The 14,808-nt window shown below is 46.6% G+C and overlaps 1 protein-coding gene across 1 annotated transcript; it reads left to right on the top strand.

Annotated features, from left to right (window-relative positions):
• The first annotated feature begins 252 nt into the window (after positions 1-252).
• LOC135808352 (TNF receptor-associated factor 3-like) lies at positions 253-9,076 on the top strand. Its single transcript, XM_065321530.1, has 9 exons — positions 253-866; positions 1,409-1,469; positions 1,800-1,904; positions 2,642-2,806; positions 3,585-3,662; positions 5,295-5,372; positions 5,605-5,823; positions 6,430-6,634; positions 8,355-9,076. Exons 1-9 carry the CDS (start codon positions 607-609, stop codon positions 8,774-8,776), a joined length of 1,593 nt encoding a protein of 530 aa, XP_065177602.1. The 5' UTR covers positions 253-606; the 3' UTR covers positions 8,777-9,076.
• The last annotated feature ends 5,732 nt before the right edge of the window (positions 9,077-14,808 follow it).

The following is a 14,808-nucleotide window of genomic DNA, read 5'->3' as shown; positions in this document are numbered from 1 at the left end:
ATGCAGACTCTCCCGTCTACCGTAACCATGGTAACGCGGTACCGCCGTACCGGTGTCCCATCTCTCGGACATAGTCATTCGTGAGTCGTGACGCGTTCGATCTCGCGCTAGCGTGTTGCACCATGCCCTGGCGTGACATGATGTCTTGATGATGGGCAGGGCCCTTGGTAAAAGTCGTGACGTTAGAGGAAAGTAACACTACAGTTGCCAGCACGGTGCAACTAGTGCGCTAGTACATGTAGTGCTGTTGTTGCGTCGATACGAGCTCGTACGAGCGACGTACTGATACGTGCGTTGCTTACTGTTTCTGTTTTTAGTGTTTGTGAAAACTGGTTATGAGCAATGACGTTGGTGTCGTCCCAGATTTGATCCCTCCTCGGGCTCCTGCTCACTCTCACTCTCAGTCACAGCTAGCTGGTGGTGGTACCGGTAAGGTGTCGATGAGCGAGACTCGGCACCGTTGTCTGATCTACCTCGACTGTACTGCAGCAGTCGTCTGTGCATGATCCCGGCGCCTGTGTATTTTTTTTCAAAATTATTATCAAACTCCGTTGATTTTGAAAATTGAATGAAAAAGCTTGAAGCGATCAGTGTTGAGCAGAAGTCATGGATGAGCCTGACGGAGCTGCTGCATCCTCTCCCCACTTCGCCTTGATGGATGGTGTTGGTCCTGTGAAGCGACGTCGACCAATGCAGTCTAGCGGTGAGATTCGTCGCGTTGTGCGCGGCGGTTACGACGCTACGTTCGCTCTCTCGTCGGGCCCGGACGCGAAACACATGTGTACGATATGTAGCAAGGTTCTGCGCCAGCCGATGCAGACGAAATGTGGCCACCGCGTATGTGCATCCTGCGTCAACCCTCTCATGTGAGTAACATACGTAATGATTCACAGTGATTCATATCGGTGCCATCAACCCAAAACATGGGAAGTCGGTATCATTCCACAACAGGATAAATTTCTGGCAATGTACAGTTTGAAAATTGATTGGTAACGGGCAAATTTCACAGCCAAATGCTGCAGCTAATACATATACTATGTGAACCCCTTGCCGACCGTGATCACGTGACCGAAGTCTTTAATGTCAGCACAGCAAAACCCCGTGCTAACCTGACGCCCTTGGTGCAGCGGAAACCGTCCTGATAATGATGACGGGATCCCGCTTGATCCAGGGATGCACGTTCGATCTATAGCACTTTGGTACATGGCAAATTTGTCCGGTCACTACAGGATTCCGCTTGCTACAGGGTCCGGCTAAACCAGGTTAAAGTGTACTGGGATAGTCAAGGTTATGATCTACACAACAAAGTCCATACGTCGGCTATCGGGACACGGCCGTGCCGGGTATGTGAATGCATCGTTGCACTGACATCTGACGTCTTTCTCTGCTTTTGCTTGATGTTGTGTAGGGGAGGTGGAACTTTCCTTTGCCCGGATTCAGGATGTGCCAGTGAGCTAAGCGAGGGGGATGTAAGTACAGAATCCTGCATTGGGATGTGTGGTGCGTCAGCAAAGCGTGTGGGTGACGCATGCACGCCTGTGTGTGTGTGTGTTTGTGTGTGTGTGTGTGTGTGTGTGTGTGTGTGTGTGTGTGTGTGTGTAGTTGCAGATGACGAGAAGACCATTTTCTTTGTGAAGATATGCATAGTTCATAGCCGTCTGCAATCATGACGGCTTTGGGAATCCTTACACATGACAAATTCATGTATGTTGAGAGTGAACACTGCTCTCACTACTATATGGTTGGCAGCGCTTGGCATCTCCCATCCCCTCCACCATCTGGCCTTTGTTTTACTGTAGCTCTTTCGGGACACGTTTGCCGAACGTGAAATTCTTGCTTTGGAAGTCGTGTGTTCGGCGATCACTGATGGGTGCCAATGGTCTGGGACGCTGAGAGAGCTAGAAGTAAGTTGGACAACATTCAATGGTGTGTTGCTAGTTACTCATTGCATCCCTATGTTTTGTGACATTCAGTATTTAATTAAACAAATGGCGAGGAGACAATAACTTGATAACCGCAATCAATAAGATAAGCTGAATCGACATGTGTGTATACTTTATTCATGTAAGGGGTCGTCCGTAAATATCGAACTTTTTTCACAAAACGAAATAATTTCGTTATGGGGTGGGAGGGGGTTGACCAATTTCGTTTCAGAAAACATTGATTCATGTACATGGCCGTTGTATATACATGTATATCAACATTTTTTACGTTCTGAGGAGGAGGGAGGGAGGGGTTGGGACTAAACTAAAATAATTCGTTTGGTGAAAAAAGTTCGATATTTACGGACGGCCCCTAATTCAATGCAATTCAGTATTGTTACATGTTGTATGCACATGTGTGGGCAAGTGTGTGCTTGTGGGTGTTGGCGGGGTGCTGAATGAATCTGACACCTAACTGATCACAACTCAGTGTAATTCAGCACACAGGAAGCACGTTGAGCCTTTCACTTTGCAAACGTTGTGTTCGGAATGGCTTCTCTGCTTGTACTTCATGCTACATGCACTCATGCACCCATTCGTTTTGTAGGTTGGCTAGTCACGGGGGAGGGGGCAAGCGAAAGAGGGCACGGCGACACGGTATAGTGTGTGGCTTATCACCCTAACTGCATTGTGGGAAACATCTTTGACTACTGCCACAGGATCATCTGGAAGAATGCCCGTACATTCTAGTGCCTTGCGGGCAGAATAGCTGCACGGAACTGGTCCAGCGACGCTACCTGCTCACACACCGGCAGGAGAAGTGCCAGTTTCGCTTTGTCAACTGCAGTCACTGCGGAACTCCTATCGTCCTGCACTCAATGCCTGTAAGTGACTAAGCAGATAACCAAGCTCCTCTTTATTTGTTAGAACCCGCAACAACTTGAATAGCTGCTGTGTGCTTTAGAGTATAGTACAGACCTAGCTGTTTGGTGTGTGATATGAATACTTTGAAGTACAGCCATGATAGTAACCATAATTGTGGTTCTGGTGCGCATACAGGCGCATAGCCCCGCATACAGGCGCATAGCCCCGCATAGTGCACGTGCACCGCCCTAAACATTTCGACCTAGGTTCAGCATGCACATAATGACCATGATGACATGCACCAGCCATCCTACACGTATGGTATCGGCATACTATTCGAACTTCAAATACAACACAATATTGCGCAAGAGTATTTAGGTGAAGCGGCCGTGCACCCCCCCCCCCCCCGCCCCGTCAAAGGGGGACCAGCTACACCCCTGGTATAACAATAATCTGCGCCTAGAGTGATGCTTGTACGTGAGGTGCTGTTTTCATAATTCATTTCTGTAAAGCCTCCTCCCCCCCCCAGTACACGGCGTTCATGGGCAATGGCATGGATCTAATGCCGCAGTAATGCGTGGTCTGTGCTTATAGATTTAGTCGGATCACATTGAATCACCGGCCACCTGTGCGGTGAGATCAGCTTTCAAAGGTCGTTAGTGACAGTTTACTGCGCTTTACATGGCCAAACACCTAGTTATCATTGCACACCATAGCGGCATAGGATCGAGAAAGTCCTGCACTGTTTCCTGAATCCTGATTGATAATCCTGTTATTTCATGTCTTGTCGTAACACAGGAACACCAGTATCAATGCAGAGAATGGCCAATGGATTGTCCTCAGGGCTGTGGCATGACTGCGCTGCCCAAGAGCTTGGTGAGTGACGTCCGACTGATTTGGACTACTGCTGCATTGCGAGTCCCTACCACCTTTACCACTTGTTTTTCTTCGTGTTGCTCAGTAGTGATTGCAACGCATACTCCACTGCCGCTTATTGAATTGTGCGGCACGGGTTGTCACGGGTATCAGTGTTGTGGTCCGAACCCCTTGCTTTGGCTGCCAACCTGGCACAGACCATGAATATCTCCCCTACCAGTACGTTCGTAGAACTCCTCAGTTTACTACCAGAATAGCAGCCACAGTGGAGATCCGGGATATGACGACCTTGCATACAACAACAGATTGAGTTTAGTGACACAATTCTGTTGCCCAAGTCGTTTAGTAAGTACTGTGCGAAGATCGGATATAGTGACATTTTGTTCTCTCCCGAAGGAGTGTCGTTATGTCCAATCTCCACTGTACCTACCATACTTCCTCACGTAAAATTGCATGTGCTTATAAGTGAAGGGTTTACCGGGTGTTAGCGACCGTCGTGAGTTCCCTGCGTAGAACTCCTCAGTTTACTACCAGAATAGCAGCCACAGTGGAGATCCGGGATATGACGACCTTGCATACAACAACAAATTGAGTTTAGTGACACAATTCTGTTGCCCAAGTCGTTTAGTTAGTACTGTGCGAAGATCGGATATAGTGACATTTTGTTCTCTCCCGAAGGAGTGTCGTTATGTCCAATCTCCACTGTACCTACCACACTTCCTCACGTAAAATTGTGCTTATAAGTGAAGGGTTTACCGGGTGTTAGCGACCGTCGTGAGTTCCCTTCGGGAACGGACACGATAATTTACTTTTTTTCTTTCTTTTTTATTATAAAGTGAAAAATTGCTACAAAAAAGTTTTTTTTGCTGTGTAAACATGTCCGGGTAAAAAAGCACATGTGCTTATATGTGCAATAAACTGGGTTTGTTTGTGTCCAAAACACTGGTGTTATCACAATGCTTATTCAGCTGCTGGGTGCTTCACTAATAGTGTTAACATTAATATAAGCACATGCGCTTATAATGGTGGGGGGGGGGGGGTGCTTATGTCCTGACATAACTTCATAAGCACGTGTGCGTGTATGTGTGGATGTACGGTAGGTACTTCTAGAGTGGCATGCATTCTGATTGCAGTGCAAACAAGGGGAGAGACTAAGGGCGGGTAATGATCAGGTTGTAACACTTTGAAGTTTTGAGCTGAGCATGGTATATATTTTGAACTGTAATCTCGCACATTTAGGGACATGGTCTTATTTTTGAATATAGGCCGAGCACTCTCGCTTGTAAGAACATGCACTTCTATGTGAATGAAATCACAAAATCACACGAGGTTCATTATGGTTCCGTTGTACTGGCATTAACCAATAATATGCGTACTTGCACATGTCCATGTCGATGCGATGTTTTTCTCTCGCATATAAGACCATGATCTTATAATCGAACGAAAATGCACTTGTGAAAGGACAGAAAACAGCGACTTTTTGATTATAAGACCATGGTGTTATATGCGAGAGAAAAACATCGCGTCGACATGACCATGGTCTTATATACGCGAGATTACGGTATGTTGCGTGCATCTTGATTTCTGCAATGGCTTTGCATTGCTGCTTTATTGTGCCTTCTCTTCACGCAGGTTGACGAGCATCTAGACAAGGAATGTGTGCTGACCGTCACAAGTTGCAAGTTCGCATTTGTGGACTGCACGTTTAAGGTATGAGCTCCCAATGCGCACTGTTGCTTGTATGGACATCTTGCTGCTCATCGAACGATTGACTCTTGATCGAAGACACACACCAGAACGCATGTTTACAGCGTTGTGATACTGCTTCACCCGGTATCTTCATTTCTGCCCAGAACCATTACATTTTTTTGCAAATTGTCTCTTTTCTCTGTACGCTTAAAGCATTCTCCTCTACTTGGCTGTGTTGTTCTGTTTGCTGAAGGGTAATCGCCGTGATATGGAAGAGCACTTGAGGACTGACTCCTCATACCACCTCGTTCAGCTTGCCAACCTATGCCATGTCCAGCAGCGTCAGCTGTCGGAACGCTCCAAGGAGGTCACCGCGCTGCAAACGCAGCTCAACTACGTCGTGGAGCATATGAGAATGCCTGGCGCGAAGGCTGCTGCGTCGTCCTCGGCTGATCCACCTTCAGCCAGTGGGGTAAGGCAGTGGTGCACTGCGGTAGTCTGGGGTGACCCGGTCCACCTGGACAGTAGCATTACACATTACTTTGTGACAGCACTGGCTGAATTACCCGTTTCCCGGGCATGTCATGAATCAGTGGGTCTACGGGCTCCAGTAAGGAGATGTTGTGTAAGTCATTATGAAATGCGGCGGAGTAGTTGGCTTCTGACATAAATTCACTACGAATCACCTTCAATTATCTCTATAGCTTTCACCATTCCCACTCGCCGTTATCCTTTTTGAACTGAAATGACCATGGGAGATTCTGTAAGCGAAAGTATAGCCAGCATTGCTTCTAAGTGAAGTGAGAAGGTTCGTACTTTCGTTCTAAGAAGGTGTTAGAAATCCTGCTTTTCCAAATCAGCAAAACATTGAGTGTTTTTGGCAGAGTGTCACCTGCACCTGAGCAGCCGTGTACTGGGTAAATTTGCTGCCATATACTACATGTAGTGTAACAATGGCCATACCTTGTCAGTACACGTATTTGTTTACATCACGTGCACGTATCTAATGAACTTCAGGAGAACTAGTGTTTTCTTCAATTATTATTTTCTCTCTTTTGCTGCATGATGGTATTTGCAGAGCAAATCCGGCCTTGCATCGCTCTTCTCTCGGAGAGATTCAAGCCCGTCAAGGAGTTCACCGAGCGACCTGTTGAAGACTACTCAGGACCGAGTTAACAGTCTCGAACAGCGCTTGTACTCCCTGGAGTCGTCGCAGAGTTGCAACGGCGTGCTCATCTGGAAGCTGGAAGAGTTTAGCAAGCATCGACGGGCAGCTATCAAAGGTATGTGTTCTACTCTGTTTGATACCTAGCGGTTGCGTACTGCACGTTAAAATCTCTGTTGACCTCAGTCTACGGTTGTGTATTCACTAATACCGGCATTGACAAATCAGACAAAGGAGATTGAAACAGCTGTTTCTGCATCCTTGACGGCGATGAACACTGTGGTGTCGTTTGGTACGATTTGCACAGCACTGAACAACAAAGCACACGCATGTGCTGTGAATTGGGTGGTTGTACAACAAAGTCACCTATTTTGCGATTAGGCCCGTAACAAAATCAAAAAGAAAGACAGTTAAACCTGTCAAAGAAATACAGTTAAACCGCTCAAGGGACTTTCAAAGTGTGGTCTCCGCTGTAACCAGCTGATCTCCTTATCCAGTGCCATTAGACTGGAAATAGCATCCCTTGGTCCTGGCTGCAGTGGTCTTCTGGGACAGGTGGTCGCCTTATCCGAGTGGTTCCCTTGACAGGTTCTGCTGTACAGTAAAACCTGGTGTAAGCGACCTCTGTCTTTAGCGACCACCTGCTCTTAACGACCTCTGTCTTTAGCGACCACCTGCTCTTAACGACCTCTGTCTTTAGCGACCACCTGCTCTTAACGACCTCTGTCTTTAGCGACCACCTGCTCTTAACGACCTCTGTCTTTAGCGACCACCTGCTCTTAACGACTGTTTTTCCATGCACGGACAGTTCTATACAGAAACTGCACCGGATACAGCGACCACCTGCCTTGCGCGACCAGCGACCGACTATTAGTGTACCAAGTGCAGTATTGGACCTGCACACAGCGACCAAAACTAACCAAAAGTGCCATCTTGGCTGGCAGAGTTGACTACAACAGGGTTGAAGTGCGCTCTGAAGCAAGTGGATGCAGTCAATTGAAGTGACAGTGCAGAATGCGCTGCATGCACTCCAGTGAGGTGTGCTTTGCCTGCACGAGAGTATTCTATGCTCCACACCTGTCAATATGAGTACATGGAAGTACAATCAAGCACATGTATGCATAATCCGATATACCACGAATGAATGGGACCTGGTTCTAAAGACCACCTGGCTTTAACGACCGCTTTTGCTTGCACCGTGGGGTGATCGCTTAAACCATGTTTCACTGTACTTTGAAAGCGCCCAACCGAGACGCTCAACATCGAGCCAAATTGGGAGAAAAGCAGAACAAAAAAGGCACTGCAAAGTTCGAACTACTTCACTGGGAACCTGCCCTCTTTTAAAAACTTGACAACCATTGTTCTGTCCCCATTCACATTCGGACAGGCAAGGTCATCTTGCACTTGCACACGTTTCTTACCCAAGGAAGAAGACCATGAACATTAGTTGAGCATGCGCATGAGAGGAAGAACAGAGCAAAGACTACACATCATGGAGTAGAGATTTTACTACTCAAAGTATATACATTCTACGTAATGCAAGGCATAACAACCGTGTTCCTGGCAGTCTGGAGGTTGGCAATGGCACAGGTGTACGGCCTTGCCTTGGCATGGTCACGAGCACAGCCTCCAGATTCTGTTGATAGGAATGTAACCAGAAGGACAATTGGAACTATCTCACAATCTAATCCCGTTTGTGTGCCATCTGCCCGTTCACCTAAAATCCGTGTCTTGATTCTTTCCCCATATGGAAACAACGGGAGGATAAAGGTGAACTTAAAGTCATCATGTTCATATTGTGGTGGTATTTCGGTTCCGTCTTTTTTTTGTGCATGTAGGAACTATGCGCCACATCACGTCCGCGCCGTTCTACACCAGTCCACACGGCTACAAGCTGTGTGCGCGTGTGTACCTGAACGGCGATGGGCTTGGCGAGGGCTCCTTTGTCTCGCTGTACACGGTGGTGATGCGCGGCGAGTACGACTCGGTGCTGCGATGGCCGTTCGGCGCTCGCGTCACCCTGACGCTGCTCGACCAGGGCACGGCGCAGCGACATCATCACGAGAAGTTCGTGCCCGACGGCCGACAGTCGTCGTTTGGCCGGCCGGTCGGCGAGGCCAACGTTGCCAGCGGCTGTCCGAAGTTCTTCAAGCTCAGCGGCCTGGAGCACTACGACTACGTGAGGGACGATACCATTGTGTTCAGGATCAGGGTTGATACCTCCAGCATTGTCTCTGTTGATACACCAACGTTTGCATGACCTGCTTGATCTACCTGCAAAGCAAATGGAGTAATTTTTATCAAATATTTTGCTCTTCTAGGCCTAGGTTTTCCCTTTCTTGTCAAAATGGCATTCAATAGTCCTTCTTGGTGTACCACAACTGCACAGTACAGCTGCGAAGAGACAACAATCATCGAGTAATAATTATTGTTGGAAAGACTTTCTAAAGTAAAGAGTAGGGTGCTGAACGATGTGAACGGTGCCGTCCTGGTCCCAGTGTACTCACATGCATTACTCACAGTCATGCCTTCCACGTTTGCATGGCAATATGCAATGAGACATTGTGCTCTGAAAAAACCCCGATACGCGTGGATGGAGTGCTACTGCTACTAGTACACCCTCCTACTCGTTAGTACTACTAGTGCTAGGCGTAGTTGATGCACGGATACACGTCGTTGTGCTTTCGCTGCAGAATGGCCACTAAGGGGCGTTCGAATTGTCGTCATCAACTGTTCGAACACATTTTTGAAAGAGATCAGTTGAAGTGTCCCATTAGAACGGTTTCTATCACTTTAGAGTTTTTCAGTGGAATTGTCATGGCGATGATGACGTCCGATCAGATCGACCATCTCCACGTACCACGTGACGTAGCTATTCCAAACTCTTCGGAACTAATCCACCTCTCCCATAGGATGACGTTGTGGAGTTTCGAGGAGCTTCGTTCTTCTAAAGAGGCCCACCTCTTCAGAAAAACGAAACTCCTCGAAAAGTCAAAGAGTGACAATTCGCCTAAACTCCGAGGTTTATAAGCTATGACTCTTGGTAGCGCCGCTTATGCACTACCGGTATTATGCAGTGTCCTACGCTGGATGCAAACATGGCGACTTAGATCCAACCTGACTAAAACTGAAATAATGTTCCTTCCCCCAATCTCATCCATGTAACTTTTACACCATCCTGATTTCCCAGAACCCATAAAGGTTGTTTCCAACCATAAACACCTGGGTATAATGCTTGATGATCGTCTCTCTTGGTCTTACCATATTGATGCTCTTTGCAGCCGTTCAAGCTCTGCCCTAGGTGTTATACGTCCCCATTGTTTCCATCTTCCTGTCAAATGCAAAAAAAATGTTTCACAAACTGTACATCCTGCCTCTTTTTATGTACGCTGCTGTTAGCTGGTGTGGCTTATCCTCGGTTCTCGCTGAGCGTCTCAAAATCCACCTTTAGAAAACTTCTTCGTATCCTGTTTAGTCTACCCCCTCTCTACTCTTTTGCTTCCCTGTATGTCCTTGCAAATGCTTGCCCACTGTCAACCCACCGTCAAAAATTAATTTGCACTTTTGCTCACAAATTTAAACTAGCTCTACATCCTCCTCATCTTAGCGTGTATAACTGGTTCCGAACCACGGATGGCTCCCAGACAAGATGCTCTGTTGCCCTCCCCTTGGCTAAAACGTCCTCCCTTGTACACTCTCCACTCTTTGTTGCCTACTCTGCTTGGCTTGCGCTGCCCGCTACTACTATGATGCGCAATGCCAGTACCCTGGACGCATTTAAATCTGCTCACTAGATTCACCATCACCTGTCCCTCCCATGCTTCTCTGCCTTGACCATTACTTTTCTTCTTTTATTCCCCATGGTTGGTTAACACCCACATCTCGCGTACTGGCTGATTTTCTTTTCATGCCATGAGGTGTTGTCTATAATTATAATAATAATAATAATCATTAAAAATTCGACGAGGAGACAATAATTTTACAGACTCAGATAGATATTCTGAACCATGCGCTGAAGTCACGATTTCATTATCGTGGTGTTGTATTTAACGTAGTGTTCCTTAGACGTTGTCTGGACAATGGTGTTTGTCCAGGTGGTGTAGAGAACCGTGTCCGCAGGACCAAAGCTTACCACACGTTTAAACATCGAACGCGTATTCATGAAAGACGAGATTGCCCGGTCCTGCGACACTTTGTCAAAGTCACGTTCGCGGTTTAGGTATTTGTATGATCGTGCACGCTGCTTTCTCTCCTCTCACGACTTCTTGAGATTCTCTATGCTCCTTTCGGAAAATGACCAGAAACAACGTATCCATCTAATCACAAAACATGACAAGACCTACAATTGGCTAAGACAGAAAAGATATGGACATGTCACAATCGATCCTGATACCACCATAATTAACATGACATCACTAGAGTTGACCACTCTTCAGAAAGAGCTCCTCTGTCGTGGAACCGATTTCGGGATTCCACCAAAATCAAACAAGAAGGAAGTAATCACGACCGAGTTTGAGCTCTTTTACCGCAAGTTATTACGCTTCAGACCAGTGTCCGAGTCACAACAGTCCATTTGCGCCGCAAAGATCCGGGCAGAGGCCGAGGAACACGCTGATGCATTACCGGATAGAAGAACGTTTTCATTGAAACGCGAACATCTCAAAGCCCTGCATGAGCTACGGAATAACAAAGACATTATTGTCACGCGCCCTGATAAGGGTCGTGCAACTGTTTTAATGAATAAAACTGACTACATCGAGAAGATGTCCGTTATCCTAAATGACACATCAAAGTTCCGTACACTTGGTCCGGTCAAGACCTGTGATCGAACTGAAAAAGTAGAAAAGGATCTTGTAACTTATCTTAAGAAGCTAAAGAATGAAGAACAAATATCAAAACATGAATTCGATCGCATCAAACCGACTGGTACCCTTCGTCCTCGACTCTATGGCCTTCCTAAAATCCATAAACCTACATGCCCTGTTAGACCAATAGTATCCATGACCGCCTCCCCTCAATACTCTATCTCGAAATGGCTGTGCATCTACCTACAGCCTGTTCAAGATTACTATTGCAAACGCACTGTGAAGGATAGCTTCGACTTTGTTGCGAGGCTTCGTGATAGTCCGGTCCCTCTCAATGCACACATGTGTTCCTTCGATGTTGTAAGTCTCTTTACGAATGTTCCTATTGATGAGACTGTTGACATCTGTATGGATGTATTGTACCGTAACGATGATGTTGATACTCCATGGGTATCGGAAGCGGCGTTTCGTCATTTGATGCTGTCAGTTACAACTGGTGTCGAGTTTTCGTTCAACGATGTGATGTACAAGCAAGTGGATGGTGTGGCGATGGGATCTCCTCTTGGTCCCGTCCTCGCCAATATATTCGTTGGTTATTGTGAGTGCAAGATTGATGAGTCGCTTTGGCCCGCGTTCTACGTGCGTTTTGTTGACGATTCGTTCACGCATTTTGACAGTGTTGAGAGCAGTGAATTGTTTCTCGATGTGCTCAACAGCCTACATCCTTCCCTCCGCTTTACTTGTGAGCACGAGCAGTCTAGTAAGTTGTCATTTCTAGACGTGCTTGTAGAGAAGACTGGCTGTGAAATGTTGACTTCTGTGTATCGTAAGCCTACGTTCACCGGTCAGTACATTGCCTTCGATTCATATTGTTCGTCTCAATACAAGGTCAACTTAGTTCGTAACCTCGTGGACCGTGCGCAACGTATTTGTTCGCCCAGTAAGCTGCAGGCCGAGCTCGATTTTCTTCGATCTGTTTTCTTGAAGAATGGCTATCCGGAATTCTTGTTGCGTAAGTTTCTGTCCATGGAGCAGAAACCGAAATCGGTGCTGATTGGTCCACCTCGCTGTCCCGTCTATCTATGTTTGCCATGGAAGGGGCAGGAATCGATCAAAGTGTGTCGCGAAGTCAAGTCTATCGTCCGTCGTACTTATTATGCAGTACATTTTGTGCCAGTCTTCACAACAATGCGTGCGTTCACGGTGCGGAAGGACGTCCTACCAACCCTCCACCTCAGTCATGTTATCTACAACTTCGAATGCCGACATTGTGCTAGTCGGTATGTTGGTAGGACTGTTCAGCACCTGAACGCACGTATCAAACAACACACTCCACTTCACATCCTTCCACCCAGTGCGCAATCTGAGAGGCCCAAACGCGGGAGGCCTAGGAAAAACCCATCACCTCCACGGCAGGATAGTTCCCTGCCGCTGTCTGCCGCTCCCCCTCTGACATCTGTGTTGGACGGGCTTGAGCTTGGCAGCTCTTTGGAGGTGCGTGCGGAACCGCCATTGGTGCAGCCCTCGGGTGTGCCTAAGTCTGTGCCTCTGGGTGCTTTGCATGGGGCTGTGCCTCGAGTGGTGACAGCACCTCTGCCTCCCCCTGACCCTCCTCCTTCGAGGTATGTGTTGGTGGAGAGCACCCGCGGCGGTCGATTTGTCCCACCGGAACTAGAGCAGGATTCAACAAAAAGACCAACAACCATGGCTGCAACAACAACACCAGCTTCACATCCAACAACAACACCAGGTTCACATCCAACAACAACAACTAATCCACAAAACAAAGCAGCAAATGACAGACCACGGAGATCTACAGCAGATTACAACCGGACCTATGAATTCACGGTAAAAATACAAAGGAAACAATCGGAAAGGACGACGACTGACATGAAGGCAACGGCATTCACGGTTGGCGTGGGTGGTGAAGGTGAGACGCAGGACGATGCAAGTGAGGAGGAGAGTCGAACCGCTGTGGATGACGGAGCAGGTTCTGATCCGGACAGTGAGGGAGAAGGTGAGCTGAGTGAGGGTGAGAGTGAGTGTGAGGGTGTGCGCGTGAGTCGAGATTGTGTGCGTCCGTCTCGTAATAAGTCTTCAGTATACAATCATTTGGTTTCTAGTACTGACTGTTGTCGTACTTATTCTGATTCCTGTTTTTCTGTTTTGTGCCGTGCTCGTCATGGTTATCTTTTGCAGTTACAAGTTTTGGAAGCTGTTTGTCAGCGCATTCATAAGCCGAATTTGTGTGTCCAGAAAGATAGTGTTATTACCCTATTTCAAATAATGTTCTTTTGTGTAGTGTGGCAACGCTGTTGCCACTTGTGCCTAAATGTGTTTTGTCACCTTCTTGTTTATTGTTGTTATTATTATTATTATCATTCGTTCTCACTTTTTTGTTTTTGTTGCTGATACACACTTGTCACGCTTAGTTCTTACTTGTATACCCTTGTGTTCTGCACACTTTTGTGAGAAATCGCACCTCGATATTCCAGTGCTGTCATTGTATCGTGTCACCCTACCTTGATTGCTATATTATTTCCTTTGTTCTCATTTTGTTCTTTAGTACAACGGTGATTCCTGAAGAGTGTTGTACGAAAACTTGTTCGAATCATCTTTTTTTCCATTGCCCCTTTTTCTTCTTACATGTATTTTTCCTTACCCTTTAGGTCGTTTCTTGCATCGTCTCCATCGCTTACATTGTTAATAAAGTAGTCCACATGTCGCTTCAGCTCGTCCTACTTATTGCCATATTAAAATAATCATTAAGTTGATTATTCCAACTAGGAACACACGCTTCTTGCCGAACTTGACACTTGACTGACTCACGATCCGGAGCACACGAGGAGCACGTCGCACCTTCCACTCGGCAAACCTGCAAGAAAGCACCACTCCCTGCTCAATACACGGTGTTTCGGGGAATTCACCCCTCATCAGTTGAGCTTGAGTAGGCTGAGGAAGATTGTGCCTGAAAAGCACCACTTATATACTGCTCTCCAGGCCAAACCATCACCAGGGATACAAACTTACAGAGACGCTTTTTTTTTTCTTCTAAGTTAATAATAATAATAATAATAATGAGAACAAAGGAAATAATATAGCAATCAAGGTAGGGTGACACGATACAATGACAGCACTGGAATATCGAGGTGCGATTTCTCACAAACGTGTGCAGAAAACAAGGGTATACAAGTAAGAACTAAGCGTGCAAGTTAAGTGTGTATCAGCAACAAAAACAAAAAAGTGAGAACGAATGACAATAATAACAATAATAAACAAGAAGGTGACAAAACACATTTAGGGGCCGTCCGTAAATATCGAACTTTTTTCACCAAACGAATTATTTTAGTTTACACCGGTACCCAACCCCTCCCTCCCTCCCCCTCAGAACGTAAAAAATGTTGATATACATGTATATACAACGGCCATGTACATGAATCAATGTTTTCTGAAACGAAATTGGTCAACCCCCTCCCACCCCATAACG

The sequence above is a fragment of the Sycon ciliatum genome, chromosome 2, assembly GCF_964019385.1.
Source record: "Sycon ciliatum chromosome 2, ocSycCili1.1, whole genome shotgun sequence".
Lineage (NCBI taxonomy): Eukaryota > Metazoa > Porifera > Calcarea > Leucosolenida > Sycettidae > Sycon > Sycon ciliatum.
Note: the sequence above shows the minus strand (reverse complement) of the source record. Positions and strands in the feature narration are given on the sequence as shown.